Source organism: Lagopus leucura, unplaced genomic scaffold, assembly GCF_019238085.1.
Source record: "Lagopus leucura isolate 7727_CA_CO unplaced genomic scaffold, USGS_WTPT01 Super-Scaffold_100038, whole genome shotgun sequence".
In the NCBI taxonomy this organism is placed as follows: Eukaryota; Metazoa; Chordata; class Aves; order Galliformes; family Phasianidae; genus Lagopus; species Lagopus leucura.
This window is the reverse complement of record NW_024962287.1, coordinates 3,293,041-3,310,810: the sequence shown is the minus strand read 5'-3', so window position 1 is coordinate 3,310,810 and position 17,770 is coordinate 3,293,041. Positions and strand designations below refer to the sequence as shown.

The 17,770-nt window shown below is 52.4% G+C and overlaps 1 protein-coding gene across 2 annotated transcripts; it reads left to right on the top strand.

Annotated features, from left to right (window-relative positions):
- Positions 1–768: 768 nt before the first annotated feature.
- On the top strand, positions 769–16,706 carry TRAM2 (translocation associated membrane protein 2). Of its 2 annotated transcripts, XM_042883502.1 has the most exons (11): positions 771–970; positions 7,145–7,208; positions 8,469–8,578; positions 8,810–8,926; positions 9,924–9,982; positions 10,431–10,515; positions 10,615–10,685; positions 10,970–11,074; positions 11,452–11,610; positions 12,151–12,314; positions 12,552–16,706. In XM_042883502.1, exons 1-11 carry the CDS (start codon positions 851–853, stop codon positions 12,623–12,625), a joined length of 1,128 nt encoding a protein of 375 aa, XP_042739436.1. In that variant the 5' UTR covers positions 771–850; the 3' UTR covers positions 12,626–16,706. The 2 variants fall into 2 exon arrangements, with proteins under 2 accessions (XP_042739438.1, XP_042739436.1); XM_042883504.1 differs by lacking the exon at positions 12,552–16,706 and having other exon boundaries at positions 769–970; positions 12,125–12,201.
- The last annotated feature ends 1,064 nt before the right edge of the window (positions 16,707–17,770 follow it).

Below are 17,770 nucleotides of genomic sequence, written 5' to 3'. Positions count from 1 at the left end.
TTGCATTCTTGTCAAGAAAACCCCCTGCAGCACTGCAGAGAAGCAGAAGGGACCTCAGCTGTGCGAACCTATGGCAGGAACGGGGAGTGGAAGCCCAGGGCCGGGCTGGACAATGAAGGGAGTGACTGGAGCTGCCCAGAACGGGCTGTGCTGCTCACCACTGATCTGGAAGAAGGAGCAGGAACGAAACCTCCATCCCTCCTGGCGCTGACAATGCCCAGGCAGACATGCAGCTGCAGGGCTGGCACCATCCCCCATACGTTTGCTGGTTTGGATGTACCCCATCCCTGCAGGCATTCAAGGCCAGGCTGGATGTGGCTCTGGGCAGCCTGGGCTGCTGGTTGGTGACCTGCACACAGCAGGGGGTTGACACTAGATGAGCATTGTGGGCCTTTGCAACCCAGGCCATTCTGTGATTCTAGGATTCAATGTGGGTCTGTGCTGCTCGTGGCCGTGTTTGTGCTGGGAGAACATCGAGTGAACGGGAAGGCGATGCCCTCCGGCGATGCCCTTCTCCTAGCCCGGCATTATAGTCCAGGAGCTGTTGCCTGCTTGTTTTTTGTCGTTTTCTTTCCCGAGCTGCGACTTCATGCCTCAGTTCCTCCTTTTCGCGGTGCAGCCCCGCGCTCCCCCCGCACCCAGCCGTGGATTCGGGGCGGCTCGGCGGCCACGCGTGGGGCCGGGAACCGCGGAGGTGGGGCCGGGGAGGACCAGGGAGGACCGGGGAGGGGCGGCGCCTGCGCGGGGCGGCCGCGGAGCTCCGCGAAGTTGTGCGGGGCCCGGGGAAGTTTGCGGCGGGGCGGGTGGCTCCCGAGTCGCTCCCGGTCCCGCAGCGCTGCCGGGCGCGGCCATGGCTTTCCGGCGACGGGCCAAGAGCCACCCGCTCTTCAGCCAGGAGTTCCTCATCCACAACCACGCCGACATCGGTTTCTGCCTGGTGCTCAGCGTGCTCATCGCTCTCATGTTCGAGGTGAGGACCACCACCCCTCCCCCCCGCCCCCAACTCTCCCCTCTATCCCCCCTTTCCCATCCCCACGCGTGTCCGATCCGTTCGTGCCCTGCCCCATTGGCTCCGCCCATCGAGGACAGCCCCGCCACCACCCGCCTGCCCGCGACCCCCCGTCCTTCCCACCCCAATGTGATCCCCTCGGTGCGGGTCCCCTCTGTGCACCCCAATGTGGACGGGGTGTCCCAATGGCCCCCCTAGAGCAGCTCTGGGGGGGCTGTGGGGCACAACCCCTCCATCCTGGGGCACCAGAGCCCTTCCATCCTTTGGGATGGGGCTCCTCCATTCTTGGGGCACCGAAGCCCTTCCCTCCTTTTGGATGGGGTCCTTCCATTCTTGGGGCACTGAAGCCCTTCCATCCTTTGGGATGGGGTTCCCCCATTTCTGGGGCACCGAAGCCCTTCCATCCTTTGGGATGGGCTCCTTCCATTCCTGGGGTGCCCTCCATTCTTGGGGTACCAATGCCTTTTGTCCTTGGGTTGCCAATCTCTTCCACCCGTGGAGTGCCAAGTGCCATCCCATTCAGTCACCATCACTCTCAACACTGGGGTCCCCCCTCGCTGAAATCCCCTTAAAGACCCCAACTTATGTGCTGGCTTTAGGGGTGAGCCATCCCTTTGCCTCCCCCAACCCTTCTGGTCGCAAAAGAGCCTCAAGCTGGGGGAGTGCTTGCAAACCTTGGTTCTCCTGCACGTGCCCCCAGATCTGCCACCGCTGCTGGGGATGGGATGGGGACGCATCGCTCACCCACCCCACATGGAGGGGAATGCATTGGGAAGGAAAGGAAAAACCAACCCCCTCACTGGAAGTGTATTTTTGGGGCTTTTTCTCAACACCATTCCCCTTTCCAGATGTTTTCTCCATGGGATGAGCAGCGGAGGTCCCACTATGACAAATCTTACCCCCTCCCTGTCTCTTCCATGGGGAAACCCAACTGTAGTTGAGCAGTGCTGGGAGTGCTCTCCCTGCTCCGGCGCCGTCCCTCTCAGCTGCAGTTCTTTTTTTTTTTTTTTCTTTCTTTCTTTTTTAATTGGAATTTATTTCTTTATTTATACATTTCCTCTTTCGGGGGAGGAGACGGGAGGAGGGACGGAGGCCTCAAGGAGCGCCTTCTCCCTCTCCAGTTCTCCCCGACGTGGAGGCACATCGGGTGACTGCCGGCCTCTCTTCTCTGCAGCCTAACAGGACCCCCCCCGCGCCCCCCCCCCCCCCCCACATACACACCATCCCCGCCCAAACCCTCCCCTTCTGCCCAGTGCCACGTTTCAAAGCAAATCCAGCCGGGAAAGGGGTGGCCGGGGGGCCTGGCGGAGGAGGAAAGGCTCCTTGTGCAGCAAATCGCAGCCGGAGGAAATCCATTTCCTTCGTACCCTCCCGATGGCAGCACACCCCCCACCCTCTTCTTTTTTTTTTTCTTTTTTTTTTTTTTGGCTTTTTTTTTGTTTTTTTTGGCTTTTAATCCCTTCCTTTTCCACACCGATGGAGCGATGCAGCTCACGGAACCCATGGGTTTGCATCCGCGTGGGTTTAAGCCACAGAGTGCAGCTCTCCGTCCCGAAACTGCATGCAAACAATGCGAGTTTCGTTGCCGTGCTTTAAAAGAAAAGCAACCTGGTGAGGTTGCATCTCTGGTGGTTCTCATCTGCAGCTGCATTTTTCGGGCACGGCACTCGTAGGATGTGGGGTTTCAGTGGCCGCGGTGCTGTGAAGGAGCTGAGCCCCCCATGGGGCTGGGGTGGAGCTGGGGGGTTGAGGAAAGGTCTCTTCTTCTTTTATTTCCATAGCTTTTAATTCATTCTCCTGCTTGTGCTGATTGCTGGCAGGGTCCTCCTGCAGGGTGGCTGTGTCGGGCAGCATCCACCGTAATCCTCCCCATAGCAGAGGGCTTGGGATGCCTCTTTTGATCCTCACTTCTTTATCTTGCTCATCTCCAGCCTTCCCCCTGGGGTCCTGTGCCCATTGCTGCCATCCCACTGTGCTTTTTTTGGTGTCAGCTTGCACATTTCATAGAATCACAGAATCACAGAATGGCCTGGGTTGCAAAGGCCCACAGTGCTCATCCAGTTCCAACCCCCTGCTGTGTGCAGGTCACCAACCAGCAGACCAGGCTGCCCAGAGCCACATCCAGCCTGGCCTTGAATGCCTGCAGGGATGGGGCATCCACAGCCTCCTTGGGCAACCTGTTCCAGTGCCTCACCACCCTCTGGGGGAAAAACTTCCTCCTCATATCCAACCTAAACCTCCCCTGTCTCACTTTAAAACCATTCCCCCTTGTCCTATCGCTATCCACCCTCATAAACAGCCGTTCCCCCTCCAGTTTATAAGCTCCCTTCAGACATGTCTGCCTTTGGATGCCTTTTCAACGCCTGGGTGTCCTCCCCATCCTCCTCCTCCTCCTCCTCGCTGGGTTCCCACCTTCCTCATGCGGAAGCAGCCCAGTGCTGCTCACAATAGGGCTGTTTCCTGCAGGGGAGGGCTCTGTAAATGGGATTTTTAACCTTTTCCCAGGCAGCCCCACTCCAGGCAACACGGGCAATGAAGTTGATGCTCAAAGGCTTCTGAGCATCTCCCACTTCATAGCATGTGTCCCAATGGTTGAGGGTCGCTGATGTGGCACTGAGGGACGTGGGCAGTGGGTGGGGGTGGCTTGGGTTGATCTTGGGGAACTTGGTGATCATAGAATCATAGAATGGCCTGGGTTGAAAAGGCCCACAGTGCTCATCCAGTTCCAACCCCCTGCTGTGTGCAGGGTCACCAACCAGTAGACCAGGCTGCCCAGAGCCACATCCAGCCTTGGATGGCTGTTTTCATGGCTGATGGGTCATTTCCAACCATAATGATTCAATGACATGAAATCCTCCTTGAGCATCCCTTCGGTTCACAACTTCACCCCAGCTCAGTGGGTTGATAGCAGAAGCAGCCTGGGAGTTGTTTTGCAGCAGGGACTGGGTACTGGTGGTGATATGGGGACACAATGCTGCCTGCTGCCCCTTGCCTGTTTGGGTGCTGGGTGCATCCTCATAGAGGTAACATGGGTTGTGGGGGCATTCCCCCAAAAGGAGCCATCCCAAATGCAGCCATCCTTGCCTTCCCACCCAGCCCAAAGCCTCCATGACACAAAACCCTCCCAGATGTTGTGAGTGCAGTGGTGCCCCTTCCTTGGGACACCCAAGGTCAGGCAGGATGGGCTGTGAGCACTGATGGAGCTGTGGGTGTCCCTGTTCAGTGCAGATGGGACAGATGGCCTTTAAAGGTCCCTTCCAACTCAAACCATTCGATGATTCTGTTATTCTGTGACTCCGTGGCTTTCACTGCACAGAGTGCATGCGGTCACTGCCTCCACCAAAGCCCAGTGTGTAAAGTTTAATTTAATTTTTTGTTTTTTTTTTCACCAAAACCAGCTGAAGGTTGGAAACACAAAGCAGCTGCTCTCCATCCTCACTTTGCATATCTTATTTTCGCTGTTTGGCAGAAAAATGAAAGCCAAGCAGGGCTTGGCTGAGCCTGCAGCTGCCCACCTTGCTCATACCCACATTGGGGAGCACAGGATGGGGTCGGGCAGCATTTGTGCAAGTTAAATCTGGGGGAGATCGTGCTGTTTTGAGGGCTTGTTTCATACCTGAGCTGGAAGGGCTTCCCGTTGGCGGGTTGTGAGTGGGGCTTTGTGCAGGATTGACTTCTCCATGCTGCCGTGGTGCCCTGCTGTGGGGTGAACCATGTGTAGGCAGAGGGGCTGCGCTGCCCTGGGAGGAGGGCTTTTTGGGAACGGCTGCTGTTTACTTTCCAAAGCTCTGGTCCAAAGTTTGGCCTTTGGTTTACATATAGAGCCTGTGTCAATGCCTACCATGGATCAACACGGCTTTCTTTCAGCAAACACTGCGGCTGGTGGAAGGGAGAAAAAAAAAACAACGGAGAAAAGTCTTCTGACAGCATTTTATCTGTAATTAGGGTTGTTTTTCAAGCACTGGAAATATTTTCCCAGCTCGGGCTGCTGCAGCTCCCTCAGCCTCCCCCACCAGCTCTGCAGTGATCAGAGGCTGTGAGAGCTGGGGCAGCTTGGCCCAGAGCTGGAGGGTCTCAGGGGGTCTCACTGCAGCTGTAAATCCTCAAAGGAGATGCAAGGGGATGGGGCTGTGCTCCATGGAGCCCAGGGCAGTGCAGGGACACAGGACACAGCCTGGAGCCCAGGAACTGCCATCAGCAGCAGCGCTGTGCTGGGCAGTGCTGGAGCCCTGGCACAGGGAGCGAGGAGCAGTGGGGGCTGCTCACCAGGGGTTTCCCAAAGCCACCTGGATGTGGTGGAGCATAAAGCACTTCCTATGTGGTATCTCGTCCCTTGCAGGCAAATCCCACTCCCCTTGTACAATTCCAGTATCAAGATCTTATTTCAGTGTGAGCACAGCGAGTGTCTTCCTGCTGCAGGTCTTGTGCCTCTGAATAATCCTCGGCTCACCAGCTTCTTCCTTCTGTGGCCTATCGACAGGCTGTTTAATGGCAGCTTAGAAGTGTCTGCTTCCTGAGCCAAGGAACCCTCGTTTCTGCCTTCATAGGATCATTAAGGTTGGAAAGACCAGTAATGTCACTGAGTCCAACCATCAGGAAGATGTCAAGGGAGGTTTAGGTGGGATGTTAGGAAACGTTTCTTCTCTGAAAGAGCAGTGATGCAGTGGCACAGCTGCAAGTGGTGGAGCCACCATCCATGGAGGTGCTCCAGAGCCATGGGGCTGTGGCACTGAAGGACGTGGTCAGTGGGCATGGTGGGGTTGGACTGGGTGATCTTGGGGGTCTTTTCCAACCTGAATGATTCAAGGATTGAAGAATGGAGGGATGTCGCTGGTGTCCTGGCTGCCATGTCCCTGCTGGTTCGCACCATCCGTTGTGTGCTCCATCTCATGGAGCTGCTGCTCTGGAAGCTGCCACTCTGCCTGCCCAAAGTTGTGTTTGAGCCTTTACAAAGCCTGACGGCCATCTCCAAAAAGCCACAGATGCAGCTCTGGTGATGCACCCCAGCCTCTCTGGCTGGTTCCAAGACTTCATCCTGGAGATGGTGCTTCTGGTTGTGCTGTACTCCAGGATGAAGTAACCTTGCTTTCGTTGCCAGCAGGGCTTACAGGAGCCAGAAGCATCTCCTTAAGCTAGCCAGGCGATGCACTTTTTCCATAACCACCCCAAATTCTGCCTGATGTCTCCCTCTCCTTGGGCACTGTGTTCCTCACTTCTCTGTTCCTCCGTCAGCAGAGCCTAGCAGCATTTTGGCACTGGGGGAGCTGCATCAGCCCCTTGCTCAATGCCCTTAGGAACAGGATGGGAGCGCTTGGCAAAGCCCCTGTGTTTTCTCCCCCAATAACTACGTTCTGCAAGGAATGAAGCAATCCTTCCAGCTGGGTTTTTAATAGTTCTCAGCTTTTAAACAGTTGCAGCTATGTCTGTGAAGCTGTCTGTCAGCTGTGGCACTGTTGGGGTTGGTTGTGTGAGAGGCTGGAGGCTTGTGAAGCCCTCAGGCTGGAGGTAAAACCCTGCCTATATGCAGGCTTGGACAAAGACAAGGGCATGGTCAGAGGCTGATGTTGGGTTTTGGGGTGTGCCAGTCTTGGAGAAGCTTCTTTGGGGTACAGGGATGGGATGCTCAGCTCTGCCGCAGCACCACAGAGCCTTCTGCCTGGGTGCTGGGGTTCCCTCCCTTCAATTAAAAGCAATAAATGAAGAATGAACAGCATACCCTTCTTGGCAGAGGACCCAGCGTCTCGTGTCTGGAGTTTTATTTTCTTTGATTCATTCTGGGGAGTAGAATGGATGGGTCTGAGGGATGGTTGTAATTAATACAGCATGTAACGCTGCAGAGCTTGGTGGGACCACAGCAGTGGCTGGGTAACACTTGGGCTGGATGGGTGCTGCTGAAGGGATGCTCGTCCTCCAGGAGCAGCTTCCCCACCAGGCTTTGCTGGCTTTTCCAGATGTCTTTCATCCTCCCCCTTCCCAAATACCTGGTTCCATTGGGAAGTCTCCTTCCCATACCAGTGCCTACACCCTTCCCATCTGCCCGCCTCACATCCCCCTTTCCCAGCACAGTAAAAGTTGGTAGAGGAATGAAATTAGCAATTAAATTTGCTTGATGCCCCCTTTGTGTGTCTTTGACAGGTTACAGCCAAGACTGCCTTCCTCTTCATCTTACCTCAGTATAACATCAGTGTGCCTACAGCAGGTAAGAGATGCTGCTGCTCCGGGGAAGGAATCACCCCAAATCCTTGCTGCTGGCTGCCATGGCCTCACCTCCCAGTGAAGGGTCTTCAAATGTGAGAAATGTTGGGGAAAAAAGGGTTTGCTTGTGTTTTGGCTGCTCATTCCTACCTCCCAGCCACAGTCAGGGCTGTGAGCATGGCATGGAGGCAAAAAGAAGTGCTTTGGGTGTAGGATGGGGCTCAGCATTGGGCATACACTTGGAACACACAAAGCCTGGCCTGGCAGCAGGATGGTGTCTTACTGAAAGGCGTTGAGCATTCCTCCAGTCGAAGAGAAGGGTGCAACAAGAATAGGATGAGGCAGACACAGAGAAGATGGAAGGGCAGCCCACTAAGTCATGGCTGAAGGACTCGCTGTGCTCCCAAATTGAATTGTGGTCTGTGTTCCCCTACAGCACAGTCCAGACAACTTCCTCTCTTGTGCCTGAAGTGATTTACTCATCTTTAGCCTTGCAATTTTATCATATACTGTGGTTATAAACCCTGTGAGAGGCATTAGCTCAACCTCTGGTTTTGTACAACGCCCAGCACATGGGGACCAGGTCGTGCACATCTTCACACCAGCTGTCTTCATAAACCCTATTCTAACCTTACTAGGACACTTCCAGTCTTAAAAGCAAATATGGGCTGAAGCTTTATTTGAAGGTAAAGAGGGTTGGTGACAGATCAGATAGTGAGGACTGGGGCAAGGGGAAGCAGCAGCTTGGCAGGGCCTGACCTTCACATTGCAATGCTTTCTGCAGCTCTCCCCAAATCTACTTCTTGCCCACAAACTGCAAGACTGCAGATAGATACCGAAATGCAGACTGTGGGAGTACTTTGGGTGCTGTTAGGTCTCCCATTGCTCTGGAAGTGCAGGCTTCCCATGAGTACTATTTCTCATCCTCTAGCCCCGTGCTGCTTTCTTAGACCTCTTTACAGCACAGTACATCTCTGTTCAGGCAGCTGAGTCCTGCTCCTGAGTGTCACCTCCCTTGAGGCGTGTGACAATTAAGAAGCTGTCCCCACATTGCCAATGACCTAACTCAGGCTGAAGACCTTTTTTACAGGGCTTTCTTGCAGCCATGTGGCCACTGGCATAGTCTTGCCTTCTCTGTGCCTCCAAAATGCATGCTCCCATCCAAGCTATGTTGGTTATAGCCACCTCAAGGCTTCAAGTGAGTCATAAGCCTTGGAAATCGTTGGCATTGAGAGGTCTTACCCACAGTTTGATCTCTTTGCAGATGGGGAGCTGGTCCAATATCACTACGGTCTGAAGGATCTGGTCACCATCCTCTTCTACATCTTCATTGCCATCATCCTGCACGCAGTGGTGCAGGAATACGCCCTGGACGTGAGTGCAGTTTGGTGTCTTGAGTAGATGGAGTGTCTCAAGTACCATGGATGGGACACAGTCCTGCTGCAATCAAATGTGGCTCTGGTGTGGTCCAGAGACTGGGGTGGCCATGTGTAAGCTGTCATCTTTGGCGATGCTTAGGACAGGGAGGAAGAAGAGAAAGGAGAGTTGCTGACCTGGTGGCTCACGTTTTCTTTTCCTTTCTCCTTTCCCTCTGCTTCATCCCAGAAAATCAACAGGCGTCTCCATCTCTCCAAAGTCAAACACAGCAAGTTCAATGAGTCAGGGCAACTGGTTGTCTTCCACCTCACCTCTTTGATTTGGTGCTTGTACGTTGTGGTGACGGTAAGGCATAGGGCTAGCTGGACTTTGGGTTTCCTGGGGGGAATTTTGGGTTTCTGGTGAAGAAAAACTCAATGAAAGCAAAGAATCCCCCATCAGCCCTTGGGCAGATGGTGTTGGAGAGATCAGAGTGTTCTAGCAATGAGGAGGATTTGATATGCATTGGGGTCTAGCTGTGGTTCCTGGCAGTGCTGGGAATGGATGCTTGGGGAGGGGTCCCCTCCCTGCTGCTCAGGGGGTCCTACCAGCCCTCTTAGAGGACCACTGTCACCTCCAGATCAGTCCCTTTGGGAACCTTTGGGCTTTGCTCCTGCCCACACTGCACAGAACAGGTCATCCTTGCGTCCCTTGCCCCTCCCCTGGCCTTTCAGGAGTCATGCCAATTAAAAGAAAAGACTTGGGGCAGTGAGGGCACAGGTGATGGTGACAACTGGCCTCAGGCAGGATGAATTTTCCATGCAAAAATCTCTTTGCAAAACCCAGTGCAGACCCCTGTGGCAAGAGCTGTGCACATGTGGAACAAGAAGGGAGCTCCTGTAATCTCTGTGAGTGCAGGGGAATGCAGGCGAGTGGAAAATTAAACTATGTGATGCATATTTAATTGATTTTTGTAGGTGTTTTTTGTTCCTCTTTCTCCTCAGAAGTATTCCTTTCTGCTGAGTGATGCTTGGGCTGGAAATGCCGGTTGGGAAAAGCCCCCCAGACCATGCACATGGTTTCTTGCAGCTGCACTTCTGATACCTCATCCCAGTGTTTCTAGAGCATCCTCCTTGCATTGCCCAAACCCCGAAACATCCTGTCCCTCAGCTCAGGGCCTTTTGTGCAACCACAAACGCAGCTTTTGTTACCCAAACATGAGGATGTCATGAAACTAGAGACGTGGGAACATATCTGAGCTTGGAGAGCTCAGTCCTGGCTTGTGCAGGGGACGTTAACCTTGCCTCATTGTAACCACGTGCTGCCTTGTTCCTCTATCTGACGACTTGCCTCTCTTTTTCAGGAAGGATACATATCAAACCCCCAGAGTTTGTGGGAAAACTACCCGCATGTTTATCTTCCGTAAGCACTCACATTTTGTTCTTGGGCTGACTGCTTCCTTCCCCCATACCATTTTCCACGTGGCTGAGAGTGAGCTGCTGGCAGCACAGAGCCCTTTGCATGCAGCAAGATCCTGGTCAGGGGTGGGCATCTCCTCTGGAGCTTTGGGGAGGGTGTTTGTGAAGGGCTTTTTCATGGTTTAGTTATTCATCACCTTGGGTAGGTTGCTTTGCTCTTCGTTTTCCATGGTAGAAACAAAGAAGAGGGGATAATTCTCCCTTCTTGGGGTTTTGCAAGAGTGAGATTTGCTGGGCACGTGGAGACCACAGCACAAACACCTGGATGAAGCCCAGACTCAGCTAAATGTAGTCCCCTAAATCCAATGGCATCGGAGCAGTGAGGGGATTGCTTGGGGCCCCAGGAGCCCACGGCGCCCAAGGCTCGCTCCGCAGCTCATCCCTGCCTTCAGCTTCCAGGTGAAGTTCTTCTACCTGTGTCAGCTGGCCTACTGGCTGCACGCGTTGCCAGAGCTCTACTTCCAAAAAGTTCGCAAGGTGAGAGCTGTCCAAGGGCTCCAGGCTCCTTGGGGCTTTGGGATTTGAGGGGGGGAGAGGACAGGGTGAGGGGATTAACACTGCTCTCTGCCCTGCCAGGAGGACATCCCACGCCAGCTGCAGTGCATTGCGCTCTACCTGGTGCACATCGCCGGCGCGTACCTCCTCAAGTGAGTCGTCTATCTCTGTGTCTTGAGCTGGGGCTTTTGCAGGGTTTTTCATCCCCAAATTCTTTGTCTGGGACTGAGAATCCAGGGGGATAAAGTAAATGGCGTGAAAGTTGAACTCCTAGCTGCAGGATGGTAAAGAGCTGCTTTTGTGAGGGATAAACTACTGGTTTGTTGCTTTGATGCTTTGGGGAGCTTTCTGCAGCTCAGGGATGGAACATTCTGGATGTGAAGGACCAAAGCTGACCAGCCTGGTGATGCTTTTTTCTTCTTCTCCTTCTTTCTAGTTTAACCCGCTTGGGGCTGATCCTCTTACTGTTGCAGTATTTAGCCGAATTCTTCTTCCACATGGCCCGGCTGGTCTACTTCACAGATGAGAACAACGAGAAGCTGTAAGTGGGTGAGCTGGCCATGGCATTCCATCTCCAGTGCCCTCTGGTTTTTGCTGTCACCTTGCAGCTCAACACTGGGGGACACTGAGAGTGCAGCACAAAGTGTATCTCAGAAGAAGTTGGGTTGAGGTTAGGGTGGGGAGAGTTGGGAGCAAAGAGGTTACTGAGCTGCACAGTGCTAAGCATTGGAGCATCTCCAGGTCAGGAAGGGGAGATGTGCTAGGGGAGATGTCTACAAAGTGCTTCTGCACCACGGTGCATGCTGGCAGCGTGACCTTCTGCTGAGAATGGGGTGAATTCTGTGGCAATGGGGCGCTGCATATGGCCATGGGGCCCAGAGGCTGCTCCTGTCCACATCTCTGCTTGCCTTCCATCAGGTTTAACGTCTGGGCTGTTGTCTTTGTGGTCACCAAGCTCTTCACGCTAACCCTCTACATTTTGGTCATTGGCTTTGGTCTGCCACGTGTGGAGAACCAGGCCCTGGAGCCAGAGAAAGGGAATCTCTTCAGCTTTCTCTTCAACCATATCCTCTTCAGGTAGGAATGTCCTGCACCATATCTGTTCCTTCTCTGCATCCTTTCCTGTGAATATCTTGTGAAACTATTTCCCTCATATTTGTTGAAGGAAATAACCAGTTACAAAGGATGAACTGAAGCAGACACCTTAGGGAAAGACATGCATGTTCTCCCTTGTGGACCCGTAACTGTGTATTGATGTGGTCAATGAAAAAGGAGCTTTTCCATCTGCTTGTATGTGTTTGGATGCCCGTTGACGGGGGAAGCAGGGGATGGGATGGGCTGCCATTGTTTTGGGCAGTGCTGATTGAGATGGGCCTTATAGCTTCTACAGCTCCCTGAAAGGAGGCTGTGGCGAGACGGGGGTTGGTCTCTGCTCCCAGCTAACAGTGACGGGATGAGAGGTGATGGCCTCAAGTTGCGCCAGGGGAGGTTCAGGCTGGATGTTAGGAAACATCCATCTGTCCAGGAGAACCTGGACCACCGGTGCGGGGTGAAGGCCAGGCCGATGGTGGCCTGCCTCCTCTCTTCTCAGCCTTGCCTCTTCTCCGCCCCTGCCAGAATGAGTGTGCTGCTGTTGGTGTGCCTCTTCCAGGCCTCGGTGATGTGGCGCTTCATCCACTTCCAGCTGCGGCGCTGGCGGGAGTACTGGCACGAGCAGAGCAGCAGGAAACGGGCCGCAGCCTGCGCCAAGCAGCCAACCAAGCCGCTCAAGAGAGACTCGGGTGAGCAGGGAGCACTGGGAAACGGGCTGCCCAGATTGCTGTGGGTGCCTGCAGTGCCCAAAGGCAGGCTGCATGGGGCCGTGGGCAGCCTGGGTGGTGGGAGGTGTCCCTGCCTGTGGCCAGTGGACGGGCTTTAAGATCTCTTCCAACTCATTCTATAATGACGTATAGAATGTGTATCCATATATGATGCTGGCCCGCGCAGGTGAGGTGAGGTTTTTCTGTCTCTGTCCCCAGGTTACCATGAAAATGGAGTGGTGAAAGCGGAGAACGGCACCTCGCCGCGAACCAAGAAGCTGAAATCACCCTAAAGGCCTCGGCTCCTGGGGAGGAGGGCGAGGGGCCAGGACTGAGGGCAGCCCTTCCTCCCAGTCCTCACAAGGTTGTCTTGAGCAGCTTGGGAGCAGGCCGTCTGCCCGAGGTGTCTCACTCTCCTCCCTTTCTTTCTTACTTTCTTGAACCATTTGCAATAAAACCAAAAAGGTCCCTTTCCCCTGCTCCTTTCCCCTGCAGGAGCCTTTTCCAAGCCTCCTCTGGTTTTGCCTTCCTCTGTTTCACCGTAAATCAGTGTGCAATTTTATTATTTTTTTTTCTATTTTAGTGTTCGGTTATTTTGCATTTTTGTTACAAATGCATTGTAGATGGTTCCGAAATATTTTTTTTGCTCCTACAGCATGTTTCTCCCCTCTCTCTGTGTTGATTCCCCCATCCCCTGGTTCAGGGCCGTGGCAGTTTGAAGGCTCCATGTGTCAGCTATGGGAACGGGCTCCAGGGGAGAAGTACGGGGACTCTGAGACCCATGAGGTGCTCATGGCTGATGGTTTCCCCTGCTGGGGCAGTCCAGCCAGCGCTCAGCACGTGTTGCATGATGTCGATGCTGCAAATAGGGACTAGCGTCTGAGGGAGGAACCTCTGTAGTGTCTTGTCTCTCTCTGGTTGAGTGGGGTTCCTTCAGCTCCTGGCTTTGAGCTAATTTTAGTGATCTAGGAAGCAGAGAAGGGAGACGAGTTCCCTCTTCCTATAGGACCCACATCCTAGCCTTTACTTGCCCCAGCTTTTCTGGTACAGCTGGGTCCCCTTTATTCTCTGGACTGCCCTGTAGTTGTTCTGCATCCCCCAGCACTGAGAGCTGGGCTCAGGGCTCTGCAGCTCATGCCTTGTTGTGGGGCAGTGACATCCTCAGGTCCAGGTGAATCCTCGAGCCCTGCCCCACTCTGAGCCCTGGCCTGGCTCCTGTCAGCCTCCTGTGCCTCAGACCTGGTGTGCTCATGGCTCATCACCTCCTCCAGATGAGCCCATCTGGAGCCCATCTGGAGCCATCCAAGTGGCTGCTGCAAAGGGTTTTGCCTTAATGGGACTGTGCCCCTTGTGCTTAGCCATCCTCATTCCTACCATGCCAGTCAAGCTGTTCCATCTGCAGCCATCAGCTTCTCTTTCCATAGGGTACACAGTTGTATCCACCCAAGGTGCTATCAAATGTAGGGTTTCTTCCAAAAACCCTAGCCCCTTCATCCCTTTCTGAGCTGTGAATGAGATGACAGGAAGGATGCCAAGGGCTGTGAGGAGTAGCTTGTACATTAGGAAAGGCCTGTGAGGCATAGCTGTTGGCAAATGGAGTTGTCTTAAATCTACCTCAGAGGCCGTCTTTTGCTACAGACCACTCTCTCTCTTGCACCTCCCTGACCTGAGGTCTGAGGGAAGCCCAGGTGCCACTGGCTCGCTCCCCTTTGCTGGTGGGCAGCACCTCCTGCCCAGGGTTCTTGCAGGTCGGTGGCCTTCCTTGGGGTCTGTGCACCAGTTTGGATTTGGCTGGTGGGTGCTTCTCACCCCATAGCTCTTTTTTGGGGTGCTTTCTGTAGCTGGGCTTTGCTGTTGGTGCCTCTTGTGCAGCAAAGTCAGCTGTAGCTCCCGGTGCGTGGGGTCGAGGAGAGCCTGGCCACTCTTCAATGTGCAAGGCAGGATGGAAGCCCACCTTCCTTATGGGTGATGGGATGTGTGGTCTCATGGCATGTCACTTGCTCAGCCCCTCCAGGCATGATTCTAGCTCGGGCTTTTTGCAGTGAGGCTGGCACAGTTGTCATTTGTATCTTTCGTCTTTTGGAGAATGAGAGACAGTTGTTTGCCTGCCACTCTTGGAATGGAGTCGATTTTCCTCCCTCTTTTTGTCGATGTCATTTCTCCCTTCCTCCTCTCCTTGCAGAGCCTCAGCTAATGCTGGGCACAGGAGGGAGAAAATGTGTAGGGTTGTGAGTACAGTTGCTCAGATTCCGCTTGTTCCTCTGTTCCCGTGACCTCTGAGTCAAACAGAATGTCAGCAGGAGTCTGGAAGAAGGTCCCCCTTTTTGAGGGGAAGTGAGGAAAGGAGACTTTGAAGCTGGCGCCTCTCAACAGCTGAGGATTGGCTCTGTTGACAGATGACACATACAATCCTCTCAGAAACTGGCTGCTGAATAATTCCTTTTCCTGCCTGCTTCGCTTCAGGCAGCTTCTCCACTTGCACAATCCTGTGTCTTCATAGAGTAGCTAATTATCGTTGTATCCCAAGTGCCTTATGTTGTCGTGTAGCGTCTCGTGTGCTTGATCTGTGTAGTATAGCAGCAGCTGAACACCCTTTCTCCTTATGACATATGTACAACATATGCTACATTTATGTACCTTTTTTGTTTAGATTTTGTTTTTTTCTGTCTTTTGATAGAGCTACCAGTAAAAGGGACAGTTTGCTTTGGAAATATTTCCATGTTTTCTTTCTGCTTGTTGTTTGTTATTTTTTCTTAAGCCCAGAGATGATGTTCTTTTTTGCCCTCCTCTGTCTTTAATCCTCTGAAATCTTCATCCTTCTTCTGTTACGCCAAAGCATGGCATGACTTCTGTTTGGTTATGTAGTGCTGAGCCTTTGCTATAAGGCAATGCGAAGTCTCATCCTCGAGGTTTCCAATCTGCCCCCCGTTGGAGGGGCTGCCCCGAGCTGCTTCTGTCTCTGGCTTTTAGTGCAAACACCATCTCTGCAGTAACTGCTTTTATGTCCATGGCATTTCTCAGCAGACCAAGCCTTCTTTTCAGCCCAAAGAACTTTCACTGCAAACGGTTACTGGTCAGTCTTCCCTTGACTGCTTTGTGTGCAAAGATGCTGAGAGCCCTCCGTCATTGAGTAAATGCTCTTCTTGCATCCCATCCTGTCAAGCTCCCTGTCATCTGCAAAAAAAAAAAAAGCCACAACCACACCAACAAACCCAACCTGAAGCAAGAGCTGTTGTCTGCCACAGTGCAGGAACTGATAGACTATGCAAGTTCTGACTTTGTGTAATCACTGCTTGCTCTGCGCCCTTCCTGTGGGTTCGAAGCTGATTCTGCCATCTGTGTCTATTACCAACGTAAGGTCAGGGACTGAGTAGTCTGTGATTTTTAGTGTGCAGTGTGGTGTTCTCCTATCCTACTCTAGAAACCTTTGAAATACTGGCAGCAGTTCTCTCTTTTTGTTGTGGAGAGTTCAGGGATGGGCTTGGGAAGAGAAGAGGGTTGAAGAAGAACAGATGTAGCATTTCACATATAATTTTTGAGTGACTCTTACTTTGTGGGGCATTACAGTTATGTTTTGTTGTTTTTTTGGTTTTTTTTTTTTGTTTTTTGTTTAGGATTTTTCTTACTCATGTTTGGGTTAGTGGTAAAGACAAGTTCTGGTTCCTCTGTAGGACCCCTTACCCCTATCTTGTTTTAAGATGTATTTCTGATACGCTTCCCTGTCGGAGGGGAGGACTACCCTAGGATCCTCCTCTGACCCCCAAGTTATTCCCAAGGCCTGTAGGTACCACAGCATTACTGCAGTGCACGGGGATTTGCAGCAACAGCTGCTTCTTACCTTGGATGAAGTTTTGGTAGATGGAGCCTGACATGCACCAACAGTAGGTGGAGATTTTGGGGTCTGATTTACAGCCTTCCTGGAAGCTTTGTGAGCATGCAGTAGATGGTTTGTTTGGCAGGCTTTGTACTCAAACGGTGAAGTTTGTTACGTAGCCTCAGGGCTGTGGGTGGGAGTTTTGCTGGCAGAGAGGAAAGATGGCCATTATGAAAGCCAGGCGGAGGCACGTAGCTTTCCTTCAGGTATGTTGAATTCCATGGACCAGAACTTCAGCAAAAGGAACTCGAGGAAAATTTTTTGTTCTTCCATATTCCAAAGTTTCGAATTTTGGAGAGGGGCGGTGGGGAAGCGACAGCCTGCAATATTTTATCCATCTCTCATTGGTTTCATTCTTCCTGTCACGTAAATATATATATATATTTTTTTTTTTTGTACGGTTTATGTTCGTTGTCGTTTATTGTTCAATGACTTTTGTGATGAACTCAACAGAAGTATTTTCTGAAATAAATAAATAAAAGGCATAGATTCTTCCATTACTGCTGCTTGCTGACGCTTTACCATGCTGCTAAGTTAAGAGAGCAGGCTGGGATGGGCCGTGCTCCTCTCCCTCCTGCCACACCAGATGTGGCCATAACTTTGGTCCTCATATTCCCCATTGCTAGGGCTCATATTCTTGAATTTCCCATGTCTACAGCATGGGCAGCTGCTTCTGAGTTAGTTATCAGTGGCTGCCTCGCTTGCTGGGAGTGGAGGATATAGGCATTTGTAGGATATGATTCATTTGATGTGGTTTAGGTGCATAGTTTCTGGTGAGCTCAATTGTATGCTTTCTGCAGCTGGCCCTGGGCATGCTGCATGGGTTGGTTAAGTATTAGGTTACAGCTTTCATAGCACATGCAGAAAACAAATTCTCACTTTCTTTTCTACAGCCTGTAACTCCTGTAACTTCAACTGCAAGTTCTTGGGCCTCTGGAAAAGCTGTGTAGAGTGGCTGTTAGAAGTTAAGTTTTTTCAGCTGCTGCTGCTCGGAAGGCACCTCATACAACGCCAAGCCATGCTTTGAAATCTGAGATGGACCTGAGATTGCTTTAACAGTTCTCAGTCAGAGAGAAGAGCAGCACAAAATGGGCCCAGAAGGGAAGAGCAGGGACCTTTCCTGAAACAGGGGAGGCAGTGGAAGTGGGAACCCACAGCGCAAAAAGCTGAGTTAAAGAGGCATTTTGTTCTCTGTGTGCATGATAGCTGCCCTCCGTCTGCGCTCAGTGGCGATTCCTGGCAGGTGTCAGCTGGGCTGAGAAGGTTCCTGCCATGTTTCCTTTCAGGGAGAGATGAGCAGCCTGAGCAGAAGTGTCATAGCCCTATTGCTATGCCAACGGTTAGTTTTTCCTTTTCATTGGACCTATCCTGTAAGATGACAGTTGCATGAGCTGGGGTTAGATGTAATCTCAGTTCTAAAACCGTTCTCCCAACCCTTTGTTAAAAAATGCAAAGCTGCTGTCAGCACATCTGTGTGCAGACCCTGCAATTTCCACGAGATACGTGAGAGCAAAACTACTACTCCATTTTAAGTAAAGCCAGAGTCACAATTGGCTTTGTGGTG

Excerpts from the sequence above, each read along its gene's own strand:
- TRAM2 (XM_042883502.1), top strand. The coding sequence starts at position 851 with ATGGCTTTCCGGCGACGGGCCAAGAGCCACCCGCTCTTCAGCCAGGAG. Across the intron at positions 8,927-9,923 it reads GCTTGTACGTTGTGGTGACG|GAAGGATACATATCAAACCC; the intron begins GTAAGGCATAGG and ends TCTCTTTTTCAG. Across the intron at positions 12,315-12,551 it reads GCCGCTCAAGAGAGACTCGG|GTTACCATGAAAATGGAGTG; the intron begins GTGAGCAGGGAG and ends CTCTGTCCCCAG.